Source organism: Microtus ochrogaster, unplaced genomic scaffold (assembly GCF_000317375.1).
Source record: "Microtus ochrogaster isolate Prairie Vole_2 unplaced genomic scaffold, MicOch1.0 UNK1, whole genome shotgun sequence".
Classification (NCBI taxonomy): domain Eukaryota; kingdom Metazoa; phylum Chordata; class Mammalia; order Rodentia; family Cricetidae; genus Microtus; species Microtus ochrogaster.
Window position 1 is genome coordinate 22355619 of NW_004949099.1, and position 26249 is coordinate 22381867.

General features: G+C 41.9%; 1 protein-coding gene across 11 annotated transcripts in view; it reads left to right on the forward strand.

The window, feature by feature from the left end:
- The window catches only part of Itpr1 (inositol 1,4,5-trisphosphate receptor type 1), a 341711-nt gene that overhangs the window by 151435 nt on the left and 164027 nt on the right, over positions 1-26249 (forward strand). For 7 of the 11 annotated variants that reach the window (XM_005364968.3, XM_026788263.1, XM_013352965.2 and 4 more), the window contains exons 11-20: positions 4002-4097; positions 5685-5729; positions 9242-9396; positions 16162-16261; positions 17250-17410; positions 17729-17870; positions 20300-20458; positions 23636-23808; positions 24672-24791; positions 25968-26162. In XM_005364968.3, coding sequence (XP_005365025.1) covers positions 4002-4097; positions 5685-5729; positions 9242-9396; positions 16162-16261; positions 17250-17410; positions 17729-17870; positions 20300-20458; positions 23636-23808; positions 24672-24791; positions 25968-26162 — 1346 coding nt within the window. The remainder of the gene's footprint in view (positions 1-4001; positions 4098-5684; positions 5730-9241; positions 9397-16161; positions 16262-17249; positions 17411-17728; positions 17871-20299; positions 20459-23635; positions 23809-24671; positions 24792-25967; positions 26163-26249) is intronic. The other 4 variants (XM_013352964.2, XM_026788265.1, XM_026788266.1 and 1 more) reach the window with 1 other exon arrangement.

The window sequence follows — 26249 nt, forward strand, 5'->3', positions numbered from 1 at the left end:
GGAAGCAGGAAAAGGAAGGAGGTAGGTAGGGCAGTGGTCTCCCCAAGCTAACTGGAAGTGGTAAATGCAAAAGTTTTAAGAAAAAACTGAGCATCTAGGAAGTAGAGGAAAAACAAACTGTCATTTCCTTGACTTAACCACTTCCACTGAGCCATTTTTCAGTGGGCAGGATATTTTTGCATAGTTGACATTTTATAAACAGATTTTCACCCTGTTTGAACCTAAGTTGAAGGAAGAATATAAGCCTACAGGAGTCATGGTGTCTCACTCCAGGGCCTAAGCAGTTTCCCAAGCCTTACTCGTTCAAAATTGATTGAGATGAATCAAAGATGCTAATTTTCCAAGGGGATTTAACTTGAAAACCCACTGGAGAGCATTTTCTATTTTTCCTCTAAGGACTACCTGCTATCCATTTCATACTCCATGAAAAGCTGTCTCCTGCTAGGTTTTTATTTTTATCTTTTCTGAATTTCCTATGAAAATGTTTATTCTTTCTCTAAATTGTTTTCTGCTTTACTGAAAACGTAAGTGTTCCTTCAAAATAAAAGAAGGAAAACAACACATGTATTTTATGGATTTAAAAAAAAAATAGATCTAGGGGTGATGGAGAGAGGAGCACTGGCTGCTCTTCTAAAGAACCAAGTTCAATTTTCAACACCCGCAAGGCAGCCAGCAATGATCTGTAACTCCATTCCTAGGGAGTCTGATGTCCTCTTCTGGCCCAGCCTGGGCATTGCAGGCACGTGGTGCACAGAAATGCAACTAGGTAAAACACGCATACACATAAAGTAGAATTAAAAAAAAAAACTTTAAAAGAGCTCTTGAATTCTCATTATGTATTTATTGCATAGCCACGCACTTTAGTTAACATTTGTAATAGTGGCATGTTGTAATAGTTTCCTTCCATTTCCTCCCTACTGTCCTTTGGGTTGTTCTGGTCATTTATGTTATTGATACACGGATCATAAACATCACTTCATTTTATTATTTACTTTGTTCTCAGGGGTGTCTAATCAATGGCCTGTAGATCTTCATATAAACATTTGTATGCCCTTGTAATCTGCAGGCTGTGGGCTGGAACCCCTAGCGTGGTGTCAGTCAGAGAAGCCAAAAATGTTGGGCACCCAGGGAAGCTGTCGATCATGTTTCAAAAGATGACACAGAATCTTTCCTATTTGCTAGCATAGTTACCATCCTAAGTTCTATGTTCTTTCACAGAGATTCAAGTTTATATCGAGAATTTCTTTCTTCAGAAGAACTTACCTTGTTTCTTGTAGTGAAGTCCTGCCATGGACAAATTGTCTATAGTCTCATTTGTGGAAATACCATTGTTTTAACTTCATTATAAACGTTTTCCCTTCTTTTAATTAACAGATTTTTGGAATGCAATTCACACACTGCATATTTACATTGAAAAATATACAATTAAATATTTTTAATAGATTCATGGGGGCCATGCCCTATACATTTTAGAATATTTTTTGTCATCTCCAAAGAAACCTGTCCCCATTAGCAGTCACTTCTCCCCCTCCAGCCCCCACTACATTCCATTTCCCTGAGATGGAATCAGCTTCTTCAGTGAAGAGTCCTGTAAGCTATATTTTGTGTGTGACTTCCTTTACATGGGGATTGCTTTGGGGTTGCTCTAACAATACTGGAAATTGATTTCTAAATGTCATTATGTGGTACAGGGAATTAGGGAGTTCTCTGGAGTCTTGTGTAAGGGTGTAGGTTCCCTTCATAAGGCTCTGAGCCTAGCTTTAGGGGTTAGAGGTCAGTGTAGGACTTGAGGGCTACACACATTTAGATGTAGCAAATACTGTCTTCAGAGTTCATCCATATTAGCATGTGTGAGTACTTTATGTCCTTACACTCAAGCAATATTTCATAATATGGGTTTACATTTGTATGTATGTATGTATGTATGTATGTATGTATGTATGTATGTATGTATCATTTGACAATGTTTGGGTAATTTTCAATATTTGGCTCTCATGAAGAATGCAACTATGAATATTTCTGTGCTAATTGTCGTGTGCAGTATTTTCATGTCTCGGGAGTAGAATCATGGGTGATAGGTCTTAGTGGGCTCTACCCAGAGTACCCAGGCTGTCTCCTAAAGTGTCTGCACACCATCACTTCCCATCAGTGTATTATTGTTCTGGTTTCTCCATGGGGCTTGCGTTCCCATGGAGTAGTTCTGATGGAGTTTTTTGTTTATATTGCTTGTGATGTGAGTACAATGGTTTTGAAATCATTGTTCCCTGTCGTCAGCGTCTCATAAATCTTAACTATGGTGTTCTTATGTGTGTGCTTATCCTGTCAGAGTTCCTTGGTTTCTTGACTCTATGGGTATTTGTCAATAATGATATTGGGGTCATTATTTCCCAGATACACTTTCTGCTTTGACCAACTGACCCTGACATAACCTGGATCATTTGATGTTATCTGACTGAGTTAATGGGTCACCTCCTTATTGCTTTACAGTATAGGAGTTTGTAATTCCTTGATAGAAGCTGCAGTGTAACTTTCTTGGGTAAATAGGATTTGTTGTTCTTTTTAGAAAAAAGGAGATTTGTTTTGTCAGAGTTACATTCCTGTGAATCAGTTTGGACCTGGTCCTGTGAAGGTTCATTTTCATGCATTCCTAGGTCAAGGAAGAATAGTCTATATTGTGAGGCTCCATTATTAATGATAAATGCTCAACATGGTCCACTGAATCTCTCTGTCAAGGTTTGCCTCCCAAAACCATTTCTCGACCCTTGAAAACTCTGGGAGTATTCAAATTTCAGGTGTGTGTATATAAGTCACATTCATGTGTACGTGTATGCACACATGTGTGGGTGTGTTGCTGGGGAATGAACCCTGGGCTCTGTGTATGCTAGAAGTGCCACGGAACTATATTCCTATGCCAGCCTTAATCATTTTGGGGGATATATATTATGGGGTCTTCAGCTGTTGCTGGTTTGATATTCAGTCAAACACTTATGCAAATTTCTGGAGCTTTCTCTAGGGCTTTTCCTCCCGGCTCTGATTTTCTCCATTACGCCATGAGCCTTGTGCTTATATATACCCTTATTAGGCTGCTGCTGCTCTGAGAGACACAGGCATACACCACATCCTGTCTAACAAGTGCATTTGTTTCATAATCTTCCCAATTTTCTCCTTCATGGTGGTGATGCCATCTGTATGTTGTGGCACAGTAGTTACATATGTCAGATGCATTGACATGGCTAGAAGCTGACCGTTCCATGGTCAATTGCCCCGGACTCTTCTTACGCTCACATTTCAAAGCTCAGTCTGCAAATACATTGCAGCACACAAGTACATGTATGGGAGCGATCTCTGAAATTCCATCTTATCAACTTGTGTGTTTTATGGATGAGTTTCAGAATCTTGATTTACAGGGTGAGGGAAATGGCCCAACACTTGCCATGGGCTTGGATCCCCACTTACACATAAAAGCTGGGTGTAGTGGCACATACTCTGACCTCAGAATTAGGGAGCACAGACAGGGAGATTCCCAAGTGCTTGCTGGTCAGCCAGTCTAGCCAAAGTGGAAGGCTCTAGGTTCAGGGAGAGCAATAGAACAAGATACCTGAAGTCAACCTCTGCCCTCTATGTGCAAGCACAAGATGAATGCACACACATGCACACCCATATATACAACCAGCAAAACAGTCTTATATTTCATTAGTATTGGGGCAGAAGATTTAAATAGCATTGCAGTTCTTATTCTAATCATTGTATGTTAACTAGGAGACAATCTCTTCTATGAAGAAGCATCATTTTAATGATTCTGCATCTCCAATTGAGATGTTCCATCCTGAAGCTTGGCACAGCTGTATAGAATGGAGCTGAACCCATCCTCCTTGTGTCCCCACCACCACCAGCTTAAAAATACCACTAGTGAATGTGACTTGTGATATCTCCAGTTCAGTGGCATCTCAGTGTGGGCTGACAGCTCCTCCACACCCGTTAACTAACTTTCCTCTTGGCAGGTGGTCCAGCATGACCCATGTCGGGGTGGAGCTGGATACTGGAACAGCCTCTTCCGGTTCAAGCACCTGGCAACAGGGCATTACTTGGCAGCAGAGGTAAGTAGCTGCACATGGTTTTCTCTTGGAAAGTAAAGTCACTATGATTATCTTTCCTCACTTCCTATAGCCGCTGGACGCCTGGAAACTCAAGGGAGTACTCAGCCACCACGTTTTTCCTTCTGCCTTTCTGTTTTCTTCTATCTCATTTCTTTAGAAGAGGAAAGTTACAAATAGCTGGCATACTGTGGGACTTGACAGGGGCATCCTGATGAAGTAGGGAGAAAAAAGGAAGGTAGAAAGTAACGTAGGTTTGTAGAGTGATTTTTCTGTTTTGTTGTTGTATATTTCTTTGCTTGTACTTGTACTTTGCTTGTACTTACCAGACCCACTCTTAACACATGTCTGATACTTGTCTGCACTGGACACATGGTTTATAAAATCAAGCATTGAAGTGCATGGAGAACTAGAGAATTTCATAGAGAAATCTGATTACTTGGAGTTTAGGGGGAGACATAGGCATCATCAATCTTGAAAGAATATCAAGAATCAAGTTTTTCTTTTCTTTTTTCTTACTATATAGCTGACCAGGAAACTACTATGCAGGCCAGGCTGTGAATCCACTTATCTCTGCCTCCCAAGTTTGGGGATTAAAGTCTTATGCCACAGTGTGCCAGGCTCTCCAATTATCTTTTTTGAGTCATGGTCTCCCTCAGCAGCCCAGGCTGGTTTTGAATTCTCTAGGCACTGGGGCTCCCAAGTGTGAGCCACCGTGTCTAACTTATGAAAGTGCTTTTAGGAAATAAAAGACTCTGTTGAAGGGTAGGAAGAATTTCCAGTTTTATTTTTGTTTTAAATTAAGGAGCATCCTGTTGTGTAACAGATGTTGAGTTTTACTCTGATCTGATGGAAGATGTATACAATCTAGTATGCACATACAGGAGATGGACATACAGATTCCAATAGTACGTCAAAAGACCCCTCTGTTATCTGGCCCACTCGCTCAGGATTTCCAAGCATTTGTATAGGTGTCAGTACTGCTTCTGCCACTGGCCCTAGGAATTTGGAATCTAAATTTATAAACTCCCTGGGGTGTCTGATGTTTGTACAAACTGATGATTTTGAAATGGCTTAAGAAGCAAACGTGAAGACGTCTAAGCTGACATTTAAAATGGAGTCTTGGGAAGAAGAGACCCTACTAAGCAACTTTTAAAACCTTTGATTATATGGCTAAAGACTAAGGATGGTTGTCTTCTCTGTTATGTCTTCAGGTAAATGTAGCTCTTTCTAGAGGCCTCCTGTTTCCTCTTTTTCTTTTATCTAAAAGTAAGCAGGGTCATCCGTGACTGTGTGTTGACATCATCTTTATCTTAGGCCTGTACTGTTGCTCTCCTAGAGAATCTGTTGTGTTTCCCTGTCTACACTCAGAGATGAACTGTCTATTAGTGACCAGTGGATTACTCTGTGTGTATTGTATCTGTGTGACTTGTGTCGTCGCTGTGGCATGCTGGCTCTGTGAATGGAGGGAAGGGACAACGTTCTTAGCTGTTCAAGGATGGCTGCAGGCATCGACGTCTCCTGCAGATGGGTCCTGGTCCTGGAGAAAGCAATAGATGTTTTAATTTCCTAATGATTCTTTTTCATCAGGTAGACCCTGACTTTGAGGAAGAATGCCTGGAGTTTCAGCCCTCAGTAAGTATAGGCAAGCGCCTTTGTGTCTCTGTCCGGTAGGCTGAGGTCAAATCCTCTGGAGTCCGTTTAAGAAATTGTCAAGTGGCCTTTGAATGTCGGGGAAGGGGAAGGCTCAGGTGCTACCTTCAACAAGATTTGTTCTGTGCTTCTCTTAAAGGAAGTCATGTCCTCCTATGGCCTGGTTGGTCCAGGCCCTGCTGGTTCTGATGCTTTTCCTATATGTTCAGTCACCTCTAAGCTGGAGAAGTGCATAGCATCTCTTGGAATATTTCTGGGTGGGAGATGGCGGTAGTCCTTGTCAAAGTTGGCCTCTTACAAACAATTGCCTTAATGCTGTGGACCTTGACCTGTGACTAATCTAGATTTTGGAGTGATAGTGAATAATATCCTTTCAACTTCAGAGTTCACACATGGCCTCACATGGGCCAGTCAGATGCCTAACCTCTAACCTTGCTTTTTACAAGTACAGAAATGGGTTTTAGGTTCTGATGTGATTTGGAATTTCTGTGCAAAATGGATTTAGCTGTGTATGCTTGGGGTATGAGTGTACCCATATAGGGGCTCAAGAAGGCAGTGGTCATGTTTCATGGGCATAAGGACTTCCACAAAATTGTTCTTTGTAGAGTGCTTGATTATGCTGAATTCAAACAAACAGAATGCCATACAGTTGCTGTCTGTTGGCATATGTTGTTCTCAGTGGTTGGTCTGGTAGATGGTCTTGAGGGTACTTGTTTTTCTAGTAAAATTGAAACGGCACATCAAAGAGGGAAAAGTGAGGTGAAGATAACTCAAAATGAAGATGCATGAATCCTGGTTAACCTTCTAGTTATGCTTGGGTAGAAAGTTGGCTTTAAAAGAATCGGAGCCATCGTGGCTGAGGATTTATGACTGTGGCTACATCAACTTATTAAGGCCATCTCCTCCTCTCACTGTGCCCCACAGGGTGCCTGTGCCTCATCTTCATTTTTCCATTGCTTTTCTGTCACTTTTACTTCCACAGGCATTTGGAAAGCTCATCCTCCAATGCTAATCCATCTTGGAAAACAGACCTAATCCAGTTCCCTGCTAGTCTGAATCCTTGGCCTGGCTTTATTTTCTTGTTAGACATTTTTTAATCCTTGGATATTCTTTATTTTAGAGAGGAACTGCCATGTGTGACCTCAGTGCTGCCAGCCAAGGTATCACTGAGGGAGTCTGACCCTTGGCATGAATATCAAGCCATGGCTCATTTGAGGGTAGATGCTCTAGTGAACCACTGTTGCTCTGGGGGATGGCACTGCTCCTTTGGGTTCTGTGTATGAAAGAGAATGGTAATTCTCAGTGTGAGATAAAGTGCTGTGATCACAAACTCAGGAAGGAGAGATGAAAGACAGAACTTCATTGAAATACTAACAAGCTCTGTGACTGTGAACAAGAAGCTCTCTTTCCCTGGGCCTCACTTTCCTCCTCTGGACAAGCAACATTTTCAGGTTGTACGAGACCAGTTGGGACTTTCATATCCAACAGGTCGTCTTGACTTCACAAGGGGTAGGAAAGGCCTTGGTGGGTGGTCCTAACATGATGTATCTCAGGGTCTTTCTGATTGTCGCATTTCCCCATGCCAATGAAATAGCAACAGGATGGATGTAGACCAAGATGGCATTGTTCTGATGGTCCCATGGTTGCTGGGACTTGGGTCTGCATATGAAGGATGAGTGGGTAGAGAGGGTTTCACTTGCACCCAAGAGGCTGGAAGCACAGCATTGATTTCTGTAGGCAGGTGTTAGCTCTGGGAGAGCCCTGCTTTCTACATTGCCTCTTTAGTATAGAAGTAAGAATGGGAAGTCTCGAGTCATATAAACCTGGGTAAAAATGTCCTTCTCTCGCCTGCTCTTGGTTTTCCTAGAAGTTGGCATCAATGAAGTGTTAGATCTAACTAGCTGTGTGCTGCTCTTAGAATCGGTGGTCATTTGCCTGGCCTCAGAGCTTCTTCTCTGCTGCTCATCACATGTGTGCCTTTCTTCCCACTAGGTGGCATATGCTGACTATACACCAGAGTGTGTGGCTGGGTTCCTTGCTAGGCAGAGAAAGCTTACTGAAGCCACAGTTTCCTCTAGACCTGCTGGAGTCTCTGAGCTATCACTGCCTGTAACCAAGCCCTTAGTTATAGCTGGTTCAGACTCTGTGTTGAGAGTGTGTATAGAACACTTCAGGTGGCAAGAGTTAGGAGGAAACAGTTCCCGAGTATTCTCCCCAACCAAAGGCACAGAGTGTTCCTGCTGCAGATGTTACCTTAGGGTAGAGAAAATAAAAACCCTCAGATTTGTGTGTGAATATATATATATATATATTATTATTAAGAGAACTTCTTAATTAAGTTTCTATTTGTGGTTTGTTTGTTTGTTTTTTTTCCAGATAGGGTCTTGCTATGTTGTCTAGGCTAGTCTTGAACTTTGAGGATTAAGCACCACCATAACCTCCACCAACCCCCAATCTCTCCAATAGCTCTGTTATCTAAGATTATAGATCTATATAAGAGTAAAAGAACTTTCACTTAACTTATTTACTTGTTTGTGGAAATGAAAGTTAGATCTCAGCCTTGTGGAGCTGAGTTTTCTTACATTCTCTCTATTTCCTTTGAGTTGACTTCCTGGTCTTGATTGCTGTATATTCTCGATACTGTCTTCCTCTGCATTTGGGCAAGAAGTGACATTTCAGCCAGACAGAAGCAAGCCAGAGATGAGGAAACCATGTTTTCCCAGCAGGCACAGGGCATGTGGTCTGGCATTGAAAAGAATTGCCTGTGTGGTTTCCGAGCTGAAAGAGAAGCAGAGCCCATCTGAGCAGGCATTCAGGCTAAGCCCACTTGCGAACATTCTCTGGCACATGGACTTTGCTTTGGAGATGAGAATGTGTCTTAGAGTTGCCTAGTCATCATTGTTCATCAAGTTTTACTGGGAAGGATTTTCTTTCATTTCAACCAAATCTTACTGTAGCATGAAAGGCCCTTTGCTTTGTCATCTTCTTAATCAATAAACCAGTGTGCTCTTCTGGACTAGAGTGACTTGTCAAACTCAGGGACACTTAGATCCGGGTTTATTTTATTTCTTTTCCTAGGAAATACTTGTGTCATATTTTTGGCAGACAACCATTGCTATAAATTAACACCACCACAAATAACCAGTTTCATGGGCCAAGCTTCCTCAAGTGCTCTGCTCCCCAGCTGTTGCACATGGGTGTGGCTATATGGAGTGAAGATCTTGGTTGCCAATAGCTTTTTCCATAGTCATCTGCTGTTGTCCCTTCACAGGGTTGGGACATTTTGTATGATGACACAGTGAAGTTGAGAATAAATAGTTTGGGGTCAAGTGGCCGACGGTCACCTTATAGGTCTACTCTGAAACTGTGGTCCTTCTCCTGCCAGCTGCTGACACTCACTGTTGCTCCTCCTCTCTTCCTGTGGACTGTGGCATGATGGTGGTAAGTGAGGCTTTCACCTACAGAGCTCCTCACTTGATCCCTTTTCTTTTCAGGTGGACCCAGATCAGGATGCATCTCGGAGTAGGTTGAGAAATGCCCAAGAGAAAATGGTATACTCTCTGGTCTCTGTGCCCGAAGGCAATGACATCTCCTCCATCTTTGAGCTAGACCCCACAACTCTTCGTGGAGGTGACAGCCTTGTCCCAAGGTATGGTTTTAAAATTCCTTATCCTATGAGAATCAGGACTAGTCTTGATGGTCTGGATGTGTTTCTTGAAATGCAAAGCATCGTGGCCTTTTTTTGAAGCACTTTTGAAGGAGTTGGTGAAGCATTTGGACTGACCCCAACATAAAATTGAGATATGTATGCCTCACCAATGGAAAGTTATTGGTGGTTGAGTAAAAAGTACTGTATTTATGAGGCTGGAGAGATGACTTATGGGTTAAGAGCACCAAGGACCCAGGTTTGGTTCCCAGCACATACATGGCGGCTCCCAACTCTCTGTAACTCCAGTTCTACAGGATCTAATACTCTCTTCTAGCCTCTGTGGGCACTGCATGCATGATGCATGTAAACTCATGCAAGTGCATGTACACATACACATAGACATGATACTTCTTTATTTATAAGTCTTGTATTGGGGTTGGAGAGATGGCAAGGAGATAACATGCTTAGCATTCAAGCTAAATGATCTGAGCTTGAGTCCCTGGTTCTGAAGTAAAGCTGTATGCATCTGTAATCCCAATGCTTTTCTGACAAAATGGGAGGTTGAAACCTGGAAGCTTAAGAGCTGGTAGCCTAGTATATCAGTAGTCTAGTGTATCTGTCTCAAGCAAGGTGTGGAAGGTGAGAATTGACACCCAAGTTTGTTCTTTGACTTCTATACTCATGCAGGTACACACACTGTCCACATTACACACTCACACATGCTCATACACACACACACACACACACACACATAATTTAAAAGTGCTATTTAGAAAGAACATCCCCATTGTCTCAGTGTGTAGGTGTACCCCTCGCAGTCCTGAGTTCCTTGCTCGTGCTCTCCCTCCTTCTGCTCCTGATTTGGACCTTGATATTTCTGTCCGGTGCTCCAATGTGGGTCTCTGTCTCTGTCTCCTTTCATCGCTGATGAAGGTTAATATTCAGGAGGATGCCTATATGTTTGTCTTTGGATTCACCTTCTTATTTAGCTTCTCTAGGATCGCGAATTATAAGCTCACTGTCCTTTATTTATGGCTAGAAACCAAATATGAGTGAGTACATCCCATGTTCCTCTTTTTGGGTCTGGCTTACCTTGTATGCAAACTTCAAGAAGTCCTTGTCCTGGGTCTGAAAAAACATGGGATAAAACCAGACTTGCTGAACATAGCGGACAATGAGGACTACTGAGAACTCACGAACATTGGCAATGGGTTTTTGATCCTACTGCACGTACTGGCTTTGGGAGAGCCTAGGCAGTTTGGATGCTCAACTTACTAAACCTGGATGGAGGTGGGCGGTCCTTGGACCTCCCACAGGTCAGGGAACCCTGATTGCTCTTCAAGCTGATGAGGGAGAGGGACTTGATCGGGGAGGGGGAGGGAAAGGGGAGGCGGTGGCAGGGAGGAGGCAGAAATCCTTAATAAATAAATAAAAAAATAAAATTTAAAAACGTGCTATTTAGGTTATTAATACATACCTCTGGCAGTTCTGTATTTTAATGCCTTTTTCTCCTTCCCCAAATTTGGATAATCTCTTAGTAAACTGGATAAATAATTGAAAAGAAACTTTTAAAAATTGAAAATCACTGTGTGCATAGTAAGTTTATTTAAAATATTAAAGTTATTTTTTGCATTTTATTCAACTTAATTATTACTTTTGTTGCCTAAGAATGTGTTTTCATATTGCATTGTGAATGGAAGAGCCAAACTTTAAACAACTTTCAGTGTTGTGTACGTGTGTATGATGTGTGTATGTGAGTGCACTGATCAGGACAGTCTTCGTGCAGGGAGCAGGGGTCAAACTCAGAGGCCATCCTTTTTATTTTAAAAAGTTTTAGAGTTTATTTGTTTTAATTTTATGTGTATGGATTTTTTTTGTCTGCATGTATGTCTATGTACCATGTGCATACCTGATGTCCACAGAATTTACAGACAGTTGTGAGCCACCATGTGGGTGCTGGGAACAAAACCCTGCTGGAGTTCTTCATCATTGAGGTATGGCTCCAGCCTTCGTAGAGTTACATTCTTATGCTCTAAGTGCTTTATGCATTGATCCATCTCACTGACCACCCCCCAAAGCCATTTATCTGTCTGTCTATATTCATCCATCCACCCATCTATCCATCCGTCCATCTGTCTGTCTGTCATTTACTCATTTACTCATTTATTTTGAGGCAGGGTTCCACTATGTTTCCTTGGCTGGCCTGGAACTCACCTAGATCTTCCCGCCTCTGCCTCCAAAGTACTGGTATTAAAATTGTACACCAACACACCTTGTCAAAATCTATTCTTACTAAATTCAACAATATTATTCATGACTATATCATCCATTGATTTCCAACTAAGTAGTCGTATATATGAAGCACAGTGCTAAATAGATACCATACTCATCTTACATAATTTATAGTTTTATCATATTTGAAGTCCTGTGAGGTAGCACCCTTTTATAGCAAGACACTGGGACTCAGTGAGTTTAAGCAAAGTATCATGTCAGAGTCCTGTAGCAGATCCATATTGGTAAATGGCTGAGGCAGAGTGTCTGGACATTACATCTCTCTCTTCAGCTCTGTGTTGGGTGGCTGGTGTCTCCCTGGTGTTCACTGGATTTCCATGAGGCCCCTCACTGAGTCCACCTTTGTGTTTCATTGTGTCTGCCTTGCCACTTTCCTGCTCAGCTTGGGGTGGGCTAGGGGGGTATAATATCACCCCCTGTGTGATGGTTATCACAATTCAGAATCCTTGACTTGTGCTCATTGCTATTACTGTCCTTCTAAGAGGGGGAAATGGAAGGCATTACCCATAGAAAACAAAATCTTACAAGGTAAGACAGCCTCCCTTTGCTGTTCAATCAGATTTCCTAGTTATTAAGCTCTGTTGGCTTGTTTATCCCTTGAGAATCTGAGGGAGGCTAGAGTCTCCAGCTCTTAGACTTTTTTTCTGTTTCCTCTACCATGATGTTGTCTGAGCCCTGGTAGTGGTTGGATTAATGACAGATATCCCATTTAGAGTTGCACGTTGTCCCTTATTCTCAGCATTCTGACCTTCTTTCATGGACTTTTGTCTACCACAAAAAGAAGCTTTTATGATCAAAGTTGAGGACAGCTTTAATCTACTGGAGGTCTATTGGTATAAGCATGAATATTTAGAAGACATGTTGATCACATGACCATTTAGCAAAAAAAATAATAGCAGATTTTGCTCCAGGGCCTATGGCATTCCTAGCCATCCATGAACTTTTGACCTGGGTGCAAGGCATAAAATTTCTTCCTGTGGAGCAGACCTCAAATCCAATCAGAAAGTGGTTGGCCTGTAACAGTTGTGTCACTATTGCACAAGTTGGCATTTCATCCCTGTCAGGTTGGTACTATAACATGAAGGGCCCAGCAAGCGGATAAGACTTCTTCTCTCGTAACAGCCTGGATAGTACCTTCTGTTACCATGAAAGTGGCTAGCAGGGAGAATGTGTCCTGGAAGATTTGAGATTGATTTCCCTCTGTCTTAGAGCCAGATCATGTAGTATCTTTAGCAATAGGCTCTTGATATGTAGTTATCCTGGGGTAACCAAGAGCAATGGCGATAATTTGTGTTACTTTAGAGAACATTGGGATTTTTCTTTATCAATAACTCACAGGGAGGTATCCAATGCCTTGTTCATTTACTAGCCCAAGTCTTCTGGAAGCAACATTGTCCTCTTATACAGGATAATTCTGTTCAAACTATTTTTTTTTAGTTGGATTTTAAAATGAGCTCACTAGGTGACAGGCTTCCATAAGGCCTTTTTGTAGATTTTGAGTTTTGGTTATATTCCACTACACCCCTTCCTCTCTCTCATCTCCCTCCCCCTCCTGTTCGCACTCAGTCTTTTAATTCTCAAACTCCCGTTCTTTCATTTTACAGTGTTCTGCTATCTGTACACTTTTTTGTTTTTAAGTTGGCTTGTGTTGAGGTAGGCTTTCATGTAGTATTTCATATTCTCTTTCTTGGAATTAGCCGTCCCCTTCTCCCTAGTCTTTAAAATATGTTGATGTGCCCCCAACTCCACCCCACCCCCACTTAAGCCTTTCCTCCCCTGTAGCCATGACCACAAGATTTTATAGTGATATTTTTCTTCTAAGATTTTATTTTCATTGTTTACACTTAGATTTCTGATACATTTTGAAATCATTTAAAACATATTTTGAGGTAGGAAATACTGAATTTTAAAACTTCCTTTCTCCATGTAAATAGGTGTTGGTCTGCATAACTCAGGAATATTGTAGCTTAAATAATTTTCCAAGTTCTGACAATTAGTGAATTTTTCTTAGAATTTAACATTGAAAATCTGTGCTGAGGGATTGTCAGGCTAATGAAGAACTAAAAGATGTAATTTAAAATATCACACTGTCTATGAGAATCTTCTTTATTGCATTCCTTGGCAAAGAGGGAACCAGCTTGTGTTCCCCAGTGACTTAGAAATCCCCATAATCCCAGGGGGAAGGCAAGTTTAAATTTCTAGTTAGCCGGCTAAGTGGTGTTGGCTGGTTGAGACCCTTCCTCTGTGTTTTGTGCATTCATTACTGCTTCTTATAGGCCAACTTGCTTTGTGAGCAGGTGTCCTCACACTGATTTTAAGCTTAGAAACAAGAGGCTAGGACTTACATTCAACCTCAGGAGATAATAGCTCTGGCATAGTCTGCCAGTGTGTTCATTTCTGATCTTGCTGGATCTTTGCCTTAATATTTTTTTCTTCATTCTCGTCCTTAGCTGCCATCCTTAGGGCCAGAGGAAAATAGGGCCCCTTATCCATTGAGAGTAATATATTACTTTCTCTGTATATAAAACCTTGGCTGTGGAGGAGGGCAGTTGAAAGAACACATGAGAACCCAAAAGAAAATATTAAGATGCCATTCATGACTGTGTGTGCTAACACATAAGTCATCTTAAAATGTGCTGTATTTTTCTTATTACAGATTGTAATATATAAAGTTAGACATGTGCACAAGTAGTATCAGCAGTTGCATTTTTGTAATAGTCAGTGGACAAAGAATTCTTCAGAGTCAAATAAAAGGGATAATAACCATTCTTGGATATATTGAATCAGATAATAAAGTTGCAGTATGCATGCGTTAGATAATTTAAAGAGTATTGGAAGGACATCTACTTGTACAACTCTTGTGTACTTAGCTCAAAAACATGGCTTTTGAGTTAAGGATTAAGATTATTTGTTATAGGACTCTATAGAGTATAATTATCCAACTAAAACTATGCTCTGAGCTTTGATTGTACTCTGAAAATACAGAAAATGAACCAAACTCACTCAAAAGGGAAAAAATGCAAATACCCCAAATAATATCTTGTCCATATTGTCTGATTCATGTTAGTCAGAGTAAATAGCACTAGGGTTTTTCTCTTTAGGCCTCAAAATGTTCATGACAGTTTCAGCAAAAGAAGCTTAGGTCTACTGAAGGTGCATGTCTGCGCTTGGGCTCTTCCATGAATGTCATATGCCTTGGTCCTAAATGACTCTTCCTTTGAATGATTTCCACTTTACCTGGTCTGCCCCAGTCTGCCAGTGTCTAAAGTTCAAGTCCAAAGTCATCACGGTTTCCTGTAACAGAATGCTTTTGTGTTTTGAGTCCTTATCACCTGTCTCCTGATTGTGCTTTTTAGCGCCCGTTTCCTGTCACTGCTGCTTGCTGGGTGTCCTCTCCTCTGTCTCACTAAAGGAATGGCAGTTGTTGAAGGGTGAAGCGCGTTCCATTGTTTTCTACTATTTCAGAAGTGCAGCTGTGTTGAAAATGTCTTAAACACGATGTATGTTTATGTTTATCATATAAATAAATAACCATAAAATAAATCATGTGGAGAAAAATAAACAAGTAGCATAGCAACTATATATGATTCAACTATTCAGAGGAAATCAGCTGCATTTAAGATCCTGGGTTCATGTAGGTTCCAGACAGGTTTCTGTGCACAACTGTAGCATGTGATTTGTCATACGTGGAACTGTGAGCTACTTTGAATGATCTTAGTGGAACTCTGTGTTGTGAATGTGTTTTCAAATAAGTGATTATTACCTTTTATTATTTTAAGAAACTGGCATTCCATATCCTGTAATGGACTAGGTCCTTATGGACATCAATCAGATGGTGCAGTTTTGTCTTACAACTAACACTTGATTGAACATCTTTGTAACGCACCCTGCACCTGTGCTGTTTCTCTTCTGGAAAAATCTGAAGTTGGAGTTTGTAAATAAAAGCAGTCATTTATGTTCATGTGTTTGTATTTCATTTATCATGTTGTCCCAACAATCAGACTCCTTTCTAGAGTTGTGACTATTCCATTCTAGCCAGCAGTGCTCAGGGGCCGGGAGTGGTATAGCTCGTATCTAGAATGTCAGGTCCTTGAGCAGTCCTGTCACTAAAACAAAACACCTACCCTAAAAACTTAGGAGAATTCCTTTCTTCTACGTACTAGCTTTTCCCAGCCTTGGGATCTGAGGAATGGAGTAGAAAAAAATAGTACTTTCTTCTGTATTAGTGATGTACTCAGTTGAGTGTTTATATGTCAGCATTAAAGTATTGCCTGTGTCTGTTCCATTTTCATTATTCATGTTTCTTATGGATTTGTATGCGTTCATTGTGTGTGTGTATCAGTAACTTTTAAAGTCTGTTTTGTTCTTTTGTTTCTCCAGGCTACTGTTTTTCCTTTAGCGTGGTGCACGGTAACCACATTATCATGACCCCACATGTCCTTCTGTCTGAAATTTTTCATTGCTTCCCTTTAGAAACTCCTATGTCCGTCTCCGACACCTGTGCACAAATACCTGGGTTCACAGCACAAACATTCCCATCGACAAGGAGGAAGAAAAACCTGTGATGCTGAAGGTAAGTCCAGAGCTTGGCCTCATGCTCTGATAAAAGGGCTCCTTTGATGGCAGATGGGGAGATAGGGAACTTTGGAGAATTTCCCTGTTGTTTTGTTTCTTTTGGCTTTGGTTAAGAGTACAGTCTTGACCAAACTTGATGTGATGAAAAAATTTATTCCAAGGGATCAAATACCTGGGTGAAGCCAGCTCAGGGATTTGAAAATAAACAGGCCCTTTCTTTTATTCCCTTGCTGTTGAGCAATCATTTCATGTCTGCCATGGCTTTGCCTATGGGAATGCCTGCTTGTGTCTTGAGATACATTGATATTTGGTTGATTCCCCTCACATATTCAGTATTTTTCTCTCTCAGTGTATGTGATGAGTATCTACTCTTTGTGCATCTAAAAGAGATTTCCCCACCCCTGTTTACCATCACTCCTCCGCCAGCCACGAAGCTTCTATGTCATGAATATGTGCAGGATTTTTCTTTTCAGAATTTTTTTTTCCTGATAGGTATGTTTAGGTTTGCAGAAAAATTAAAAGAAAGGTATAATCTCTAGGTTCTTTAAAGTCAGTATGAGTCAGTAATTGCCGTTTTACATATTTACTTTTTCTCTTAATAAAATGCTACTTAATTATAAGTTGTTCCTATTGCTTGTATTTGCCCTCATATTTCCTTCTGCCTTTTCCTTCTTACCACACAGTGTATATTCCCATGGACGTTTCTCTTTGTAACATAGTACTACCTTGTGCAATGAAAATACACAATGCAGATGTAGCAAAATTGTTTAAAAATATAATAACCCCCTTACTACTTCACCAGTCCCATCAAAACTACTTTCCTATTTGGAGAACATCCTTCTAAAAAGTTTCCTGTGTCTACTTGATACTAATGCCAAGAGAACTCCAAGTTCTTTGGATTGCCCAATATCCTGTAAACAAAGCGTTTGATTAGCGTCTTACTTTCCCAATCAAGATTACCATGTGACAACTCCCTTGACTTTCAGATTGGTACCTCTCCTCTGAAGGAGGACAAGGAAGCCTTCGCCATCGTTCCTGTTTCTCCTGCTGAGGTTCGGGACCTAGACTTTGCCAATGATGCCAGCAAGGTGCTGGGCTCCATTGCTGGGAAGCTGGAAAAGGGCACCATCACCCAGAACGAAAGAAGGTGAGTGCTTCCCACAGGTGCCCACACAGAAGTCCTCCTCTGTGACTTACAAAAGCCCTTGGGGAACTCTGAAGAACTGTGTGAGAGAGAGGCAGGCCTGAGCTTTCTGGGCAGCTGCGCTGTATGAAGTCCAGAAGCAGTGCTTTTGTACTTACTGTGCTTGGTTTTGTTTCAGAGTCGTGTTAGGTATGGTAGCTCAATTGGCTTCAGCTGTGGTGTCGAGGGTGCTAGGAAGCATGAGTCCTCTTCACCTTGTTCACAAAGCTTTTAGCCTGGAGAAGTGTGAACACTGCCTTTAGCAAGCTCTGCTCTCCTCAGGTCTGTCACAAAGCTGCTGGAAGACTTGGTTTACTTTGTCACGGGCGGAACGAACTCGGGCCAAGACGTGCTGGAAGTCGTCTTCTCCAAGCCCAACAGAGAGCGGCAGAAGCTGATGAGAGAACAGAATATCCTCAAACAGGTCAGTGTGCCTTGGTGACCTTCAGGGTTAGCCTTGTGAGAAGCCTATGGGATCTCTCCTCATGCGAAGAGACATGGATGACTCTGATCCAGAAGATGTAGTATGGATTATCGTTTGTTAAAAAAGTAGTCCTTGCTTAGCGTGTTCAGTCTGTAGCAAACCTTAAGTGGCAAGACAGTGTCTTCCTGTATCCCCTGCCACAGTGTCAATATCCTGAAGCAGAATGGAGCTTGTATCATATGAACATAGATTGATATGTAGTTTATGGTCCTCTCTTGGTGTTGTACCTGATTTTTGTTTTGTTTTGTTTTGGTATGTGTGTACTATCACAGTATCATTACCCTAAAAATCCAAGGAATATTTTCATTGTCCCCTAAATTTTCTGCTCCACCTATCCATCCATTGTTCTTCCACTACCCTTGGCAACCACTCCTCTTTTAATTGTGTTCATGTTTTCCTCATTCAGTCTGCCATGCAGCTGGAATTGTGTGGCTTGCAGGCTTTTCAGCTAGGTTAGGCTCTCCATGTCTTCTCATGGCTGAGTACCCCAGTCCAGCTGATAGGTACCATACTTGCTAGGCATGAGCCATGTGGGTATTCATCTATTAGGTACCCTAAGAAGCATTCAGGTAATACTTTTATGTTATTCAAAAGTAGTATAGTGTGTTTAGGGAATTTGCGATATTTGACAAACCCAGCGGTCTTCTGAACATCTGTAATGATCACTTCTAAATGTTTCCATAAACATGGAATGCTAGTTTACAGAAGTGTCTAGATGGCATTTTGTATGTATGAGTCACCTTTCTATCGCTGTGACAATATGCCTGGAAATAATCTTACAGAGAAAAGGTCTGCTGTGATTCCCAGTTGCAGGAGTTTCGGTTCCTGGTCACTGACCCTGTCACTCTTGGCCTTTGGTGCAGTGCATGATGGTGACGAGCCTGTGCTGAGGCAGAGCTGCTCTCCTCTGCATGAGGAAGCAGAGAACTTGCTTCCCTGACCAGGCCTCTTCTGTGGAACCCATTCAGCTGTGAATCCACCCAATCAAATCAGGGCCATCGTGATCCAGTCACCTCCCAAAGGACTCACCTATTAACAGCCACATCAGGGACCAGGCCTTAACCATGAGCTTCTAGGGTCCTTTAAAATTCTGAATATTGACAGTATTAAATAAACAGACAGATTCAAGGGAGGAGCACATCAAATCCAGGTAGAGGACACACGCTGAATATACGCAGTGCATTCTCCAAAGCTGCGGGAGAATTGCTTAGTGTTTCCTTTAAACCTGCTGTGACCAAAATGAAAGGACCCCTTACAAAGCCCCATGCTTCTCCGTGAGAATTCAGCATGTGGAAATCCTCCTTCCTGTTGGGCTGTGAGAGACAAAATTCATACTTCAGCAGAGTTTGAAGTCCAACAAAAAATTACATCCAGATGTTTCATGTGTTGAATTCTAGATTGGAATTCTGGCTTAATATCCTTGTTCAGTCCCACAGTAGCTATCCTGTGAGGGGTTAAAACAGTGTTGGTCAATTGCGTAGGACACTGTGTTTTTGAGGTTTACGATTGCTGTCCGTTTTAATCCTCACAATACTTACGTACTGTAGATGCTGCACTTTTCCCAGTGAGAGAACTAGTTTCCTTTGGCCATGAGCTGCACTATTAGTCAGTGTTCCCTGAAATCAAATCAATCTAGTTGATAGCAAAGAATTACATTCATTTTGGTCTTACTAGGATTGTAATCCAGGAGGCACCAAATCCAACGGTCTTCAGCAAGCACTCAAAGTTTTACGAGATGATGGCTGCTTTTATTTTCTAATCCACAAGCAGGTTGGTTAATTGCATCCTGTCAGTGGAGCCTTGTGCTTGGTGTGGCCAAGGTCACACTGTCTTACAGGAAAAGGTTTGGATAGTCTCATGAAACCAGGCAGATAGTTTCCAAACTGTTATGAAACTCACTGAATCTCCTTCTAGGGATTGCATGCCAGCTGTTTGAGGTCAGCCTGTGCCTGTGTGGGCATGCACAGACAATTGAGGTCAAAATTAGACTGTGGATGTTTGTGAAATCTGGCTTAGCAAGTCCTCACAACTTCAGTTTTAGTGCCTGGATCAAAGCTAATATGTTTTTTATTTTCTCCCTGGCAGAAGTGATAAAGGTATATAACTTCAACCTAAAATCCCCTCCTCACAGTCTGCTAAATGATGCTCCACCGTGTGTGTGAGGACCGATGAGGTCCAGGTGTGCTGAATGTATAGAAACCCAGCTCAGCTGATTGACTGATGTAGGTTTCAATTCTCATGATGAGTTTGGGTTAGAGAAAACCTTTCCGAGTAATCCTGCTACTCCTATAGGTGTGACCCTTCCTGGAGGGAGATTTAGAGTTTAAAGCACACAGTGATGGCAGACTGCTCTTTCTTTTTGCAAACAGATCTTCAAGCTGTTGCAGGCCCCCTTCACAGACTGTGGGGATGGCCCGATGCTACGGCTGGAGGAGCTGGGGGACCAGCGCCATGCTCCTTTCCGACATATTTGCCGACTCTGCTACAGGGTCCTGAGACACTCACAACAAGACTACAGGAAGAACCAGGTAGGGATTAAAATGGCTAGGAAATAAATGTTGGGTTCCTCCCTGACATTCATGTGCTTTAATCATGAGTTTTAAGTGATATATACCTTTGCATTTAAAGGGCAGAGACTAGTCAATCCACTGTTAAATTTGCCCCTAAAAAGGAAGCGGATGGTTGGCGAGTTTGGGAAGAACATGTATCACAGGAGCCTTGAGAAAGATACTAGAAAAGCATCACAGTTCCTTGTAAACATGTGTAATTTTCAGGTGTCAACTTACAAATAAGAAATAGAAAAGATACCAAGAAATCTCTTCTGTGTACACATTTCAGTGAAACTTATATTTCTGAGATTGGTGTTACATTTGCAGTACATGTATGTGGAACATATGTGTGTGTGTTCTGTGTGTGGTAAATGTGCATTTTGTGAGTGTGCACACCTATGCCTGTGGAAGTCGGAGGAAGGTACAAGGTGTTTTACTCCATCACTCTCTTCCTTGTTCCTCTGAGATAGGATTGCTCATTGGACCAGGAGCTGTGCTGGCAGCTGGTTCGGAAGCTCTAGTGAACTTTGTCTTCCCCCAGCCCAGGACTAGAGAGTTTCAAGTGTCTATGGTAATATCCGGCTTTTGTGTAGGTGCTGGGTGTTCATGCTTGTGCAAGAAACACTTCACCACACTGAGCCATTTCCCTAACTCTGCTGTATGTTTTCGTGCCATGTTCCCATAAGGCTTAGGCCTGAAATGATTTCGTGTTTAAGAAATAGATTGTTTTCCTCCTACGCTCCTTTCATGACCTCTACTGTTGAAGATTAGTTTTTCTTGACTATGGTTCTAGATCAGTTTTGCTGATGTTCTAACAAAGTGACTATATGTCTATGTGTATATTATACAGAGATTTGCATTTTGTCCATAAATAGAGATATCTCTCTCATTCTCTTTCTCTCTGTGTCACACATACACACATAAATATGATGCACACTCCTCCAGTGAAGTTAATGGTGTAATAAACAGCATGGAAACTCTAAAAACACTGCCAGATGTGTTGATGGATCATTGACTCTCAACCAGCAGTGATTCTGTTCATTCAGAACTGTGACAGTGTCTGGAGACCCCTCTGGATGTTACATCTTGGGAGCACTCATGGTATCTAATGGGTAGGAACAGAGATACTGGGAAATACCTAGCAGCACCTAGGGCATCCCTACTCAACAAAGAATGATCTAGCTTCATGTCAGTGGTGCTAAGACAGGACAACCAGCATCTTTGTAGCACTGAGGGTGCACAAACTGGCAATGTTACCATTCTTAAGGTCTGCCACTGTGTCTGGGTTTTAAGTTTGAACTTTCTTTGTAGTTAAAGGCTTTCTTTATCGTGAAGATAACATTAATGTTTACTGATGATTTAGAAACATAACCATGCCAGCAGGCTGCAGATTTTTTTTAAGTCTACCTCCAACTCAATCATAGCAGAATACATACAGCCTGCCTTTGTCTTCATTCTTTAGGTGAAGGGATATCAGGGTTGTAGTGTGTGTCTGGACATAACACTTGTACACAAACCAGTCCTTCTTGCTGCTATTGCTGCTGGATTGGATATTAGTAGTTTATGGATCATGTGGCAGGTGGCAGAGCTGTACTTCTGAAGTCAACCATGCATCCTTAAGGATAGACTGCATGTGACCTGTGTCTGCTGTAAAAAAACCTGAGTGGCTGCTGGCTTTAGGACTTAGGGGACCAATTTACTTCCAGATTGAAGAACTACTTCAATCTTAAGCAAGCATACAGTCTTTCGTGGACAGAACTATCTTAGAAAGTTGTGTGTGTATGTGTGTGTGTGGGGGGAGGGGGTTTCCATCCCCGTGTATCTGTGTTTGGAAGTGGGAGGTGTGGGGAGGGAGGAGAGTAAGCATTCTACCAGGGAAATATCTTTAAATAGAAACTAAGAGCTCTCAGAAAGGGTTTCCTTGGTTCTGCAGATATCTCTGTAAAATATGATGTTTGATTCGCAAAGCCAAGATGGATCCATGCATTTATGGATATAATTGATTATGCTAGATATTCCTGACTCTCTTATACCTATTGGTGTTATTTTTCTCTTTTCTTTTCTTTCTTTGTTTTTTTTTGGGGGGGGGCAGGGTCTCACAGTGTAGTTTTGGTTTGCCTGGAACTCTCCATGTAGACCAGACTGGGCTCAAACTCACAGAAATCTGCCTCTCAAGCACTAAGGTTAAAATATACCACAAACCTACCGACTTTAAAAATCAAGTCAGGAAATGACTCAGTGGTTAACAGCTTTGTACCCTTTTGCATAGGACTTAGTTCAGTCCCTAACACGCATACGGCAGCTTACAATGACCTATACTTCTAGCTCTAGGCATCTGATGCCTTCCTTTGGCATCTGTGGGCACTGTACATGTGTGGAGAACTTAGCATACACAATCACAAAATACTCAGACAAATAAAAAAGAAAGTTTAAAAAATGATTTTTTTTTAACTCAAGAAAAAGAAAACTGCCATGGGCTGACATTCCAAATGTCCAGATAGGGATTATCAGTATTCAGCAGCTCAAGGGGAATGGGGAAGGTTAAGCTGTCCTGAATTAGTAATATATTCAGAGTTGTGTAACTGCTTCCAACCCTGTTTTTGTTGGGGCAGGGGAGGGTTTATTTCACTCACAGTTCCATCATCAAAAGCAGTGAGGACAGGAATCTAGAGGCAGGAGAGGATGCAGAGGCCATGGAAGGGGTGCTTTCTCCTGACTTGCTCTTCGTGGCTTACCAAGTCCACTTTCTTATAGAACCCAGGACCACCAACTTATAGAACCCAGGGGTGGCACTGCTGACAATGACTTGGGCCCTCCCACATCAATCACTAATTAAGAAAATGTCCTATATCCAGGTCTTAGGCTTCCAACCCTATTTTAAGAATGAGTCAGTAGACAAAAATTGATGTTGTACATTGAAAATATCCACCTGTACATGATAAGATTCTTCTTTTCCTTGCTGACATTGTGTGATAGGTTTAGTAAAGGCTATGCAGGGCTGTGCCATCATTGCTCTGGGGTAGAAGGTTGAAGAAAGATGCCCAAGGTCGTTTGCCTGTTGAACTGCAGTCCTCATGCACCGCTGCTAGTTTTTCTGTTTAATTTAATCACACCGTCTTTATCTCTCCTGTTGACTTGTGTTTCTTTCCCTCAAAGGAGTACATAGCCAAGCAGTTTGGCTTCATGCAGAAGCAGATTGGCTATGATGTGTTGGCTGAAGACACCATCACCGCCCTGCTCCACAATAACCGGAAACTCCTGGAAAAGCACATCACTGCAGCAGAGATTGACACGTTCGTCAGCCTGGTGCGAAAGAACAGGGAGCCCAGGTGAGGCGCCAGAGAGGAGGAGGTATCTGCGCAGCATCTAAGATATGGGACTGTCACTGCCCTTGGATTATGTTCGAGGCTTGCTGCCCTGGGGACTGACAGCCAGTTTCCAGTGACCCTTTGATGAGTAGTGGCAAGGACGTGCTATTTTTTTTTAATTTATTTATTTATTAAAGATTTCTGTCTCTTCCCCGCCACCGCCTCTCATTTCCCTCCCCCTCCCCCAATCAAGTCCCCCTCCCTCGTCAGCCCAAAGAGCAATCAGGGTTCCCTGCCCTGTGGGAAGTCCAAGGACCACCCACCTCCATCCAGGTCTAGTAAGGTGAGCATCCAAACTGCCTAGGCTCCCACAAAGCCAGTACGTGCAGTAGGATCAAAAACCCATTGCCATTGTTCTTGAGTTCTCAGTAGTCCTCATTGTCCGCTATGTTCAGCGAGTCCGGTTTTATCTCAGGCTTTTTCAGACCCAGGCCAGCTGGCCTTGGTGAGTTCCCGATAGAACATCCCCATTGTCTCAGTGTGTGGGTGCACCCCTCACGGTCCTGAGTTGCTTGCTCGTGCTCTCTCTCCTTCTGCTCCTGATTTGGACCTTGAATTTCTGTCCGGTGCTCCAATGTGGGTCTCTGTCTCTGTCTCCTTTCATCGACTGATGAAGGTTAATATTCAGGAGGATGCCTATATGTTTTTCTTTGGGTTCTTCTTATTTAGCTTCTCTAGGATCACTAATTATAAGTTGATCCCGAATTTCCTGACTTCTCTTGACAAGGGAATGTAGGACTCTTCTGTGTGAGGAAGAATCAGGCTCCCTCTGCTTGTTCTGTGTTCAACATCTTAAACATCCTGCTTTCTTTCCTCTTCATTAGGTTCTTGGATTACCTCTCTGACCTCTGCGTGTCCATGAACAAGTCGATTCCTGTGACCCAGGAGCTCATTTGTAAAGCTGTGCTGAATCCCACCAATGCTGACATCCTGATTGAGACCAAGTGAGTACCATCTAGGGACAGGCACGAAAAGATAAGGTTAAATCTTAAATGGATGTGTATGCTCATGGGGAATAAACCTAGCCCTTCATCTTTACAGAGTTAGTCTAATGACGGTTGGTAGAATTTCATCTTTGTTTCACAGGCCTTTTTTTTTTTTGAAAAACAGTTGAGCTTGTGTTTAGCTTGCTTTTGGTGTGATCTTCTGTGCAGAAGGATACTTTAAAATATACTATGTCACTTACTCTGTATATTGTAATATTGTGTAAACCCACCAGGGAGCATTTGACACACAGCTTAAAGAGTTGAAGAACCTTGAAGTTCATTCATAAAAACATGAAGAATGTAACAAATAATCATTGTTAATATTAATTAGTGTTGGTAAAAGTTTTAAATTATCATTGCTCAAAAGTTTGTTGGACTGGTGAGATGGCTCAGAGAGTGTAGGCACCTGTTACTAAACCCAACAACCTGAGTTCAATCCCCTGAAACCACGTGGTGATAGGAGAGAAATGATTCCAGAAAATTGTCCCCCGGCCTCTGCATGTCCACTGTAGCACATAACAAATAAAAATGTAATAAAAATGTTTAAACAGTGCTTTTTGGTCCTCAGTAAAGTAGTGATAACAATTATTGTTGATAATAGTAATAATTACCATTATTACTGCTTTGGTAATAGTAGTAATTCACTTTTAGCAAAGGAGCATTTTTCCTGGTGATTATACTGTAGCACTATAGATGGACAGTATTAAATAGAGTTAAGGTGTAAGAGCGTGATGCAAATTTTTTTTTAGTTGTAAAAGTTAAAGAACTTGTGTTACTGCAAGGTGCCTCAACCTTGGCATTGTGACATTTGGGGCTTGGTGACTTTGTGGTGGCTAATGTCCTATCACTATAGGATGTTTAGCAAAAGTGTCCCTGGATTGTGGCTGCTCAATGCTAGCAGTACATCCTTTGCCATTTTGGCAACCAAAAATGTAACCAGGTGTGTACTGGGAGGAAAATTGTCCTAGTTAAGAATTCCCAGTTTAAAGCACATGAGGACCACACAGATTCTTTGCTGCTCTGCCTCTGGGAAGAATAAAGAACAAAGTAGTTTTCTGTGTATTTCTAGGCTAGAAGCAAAGCAAGACTTCAAAGGATTTCATAAAAACTGAACTCTGTCTCCTTTTCTCACAGGTTGGTTCTTTCTCGTTTTGAGTTTGAAGGCGTGGCCACTGGAGAGAATGCTCTGGAAGCTGGAGAGGATGAGGAAGAGGTTTGGCTGTTCTGGAGGGACAGCAACAAAGAGATCCGAAGTAAGAGTGTTAGGGAATTGGCGCAAGATGCTAAAGAGGGACAGAAGGAAGACCGGGACATCCTCAGCTACTACAGGTGAGTGGGAGGCATGCTGGACATGGGCCGAAGGGCCCCACAGTGGTGGTACTTGGGAGCATATGGTTTTCTGTTTCTCACTCTAAA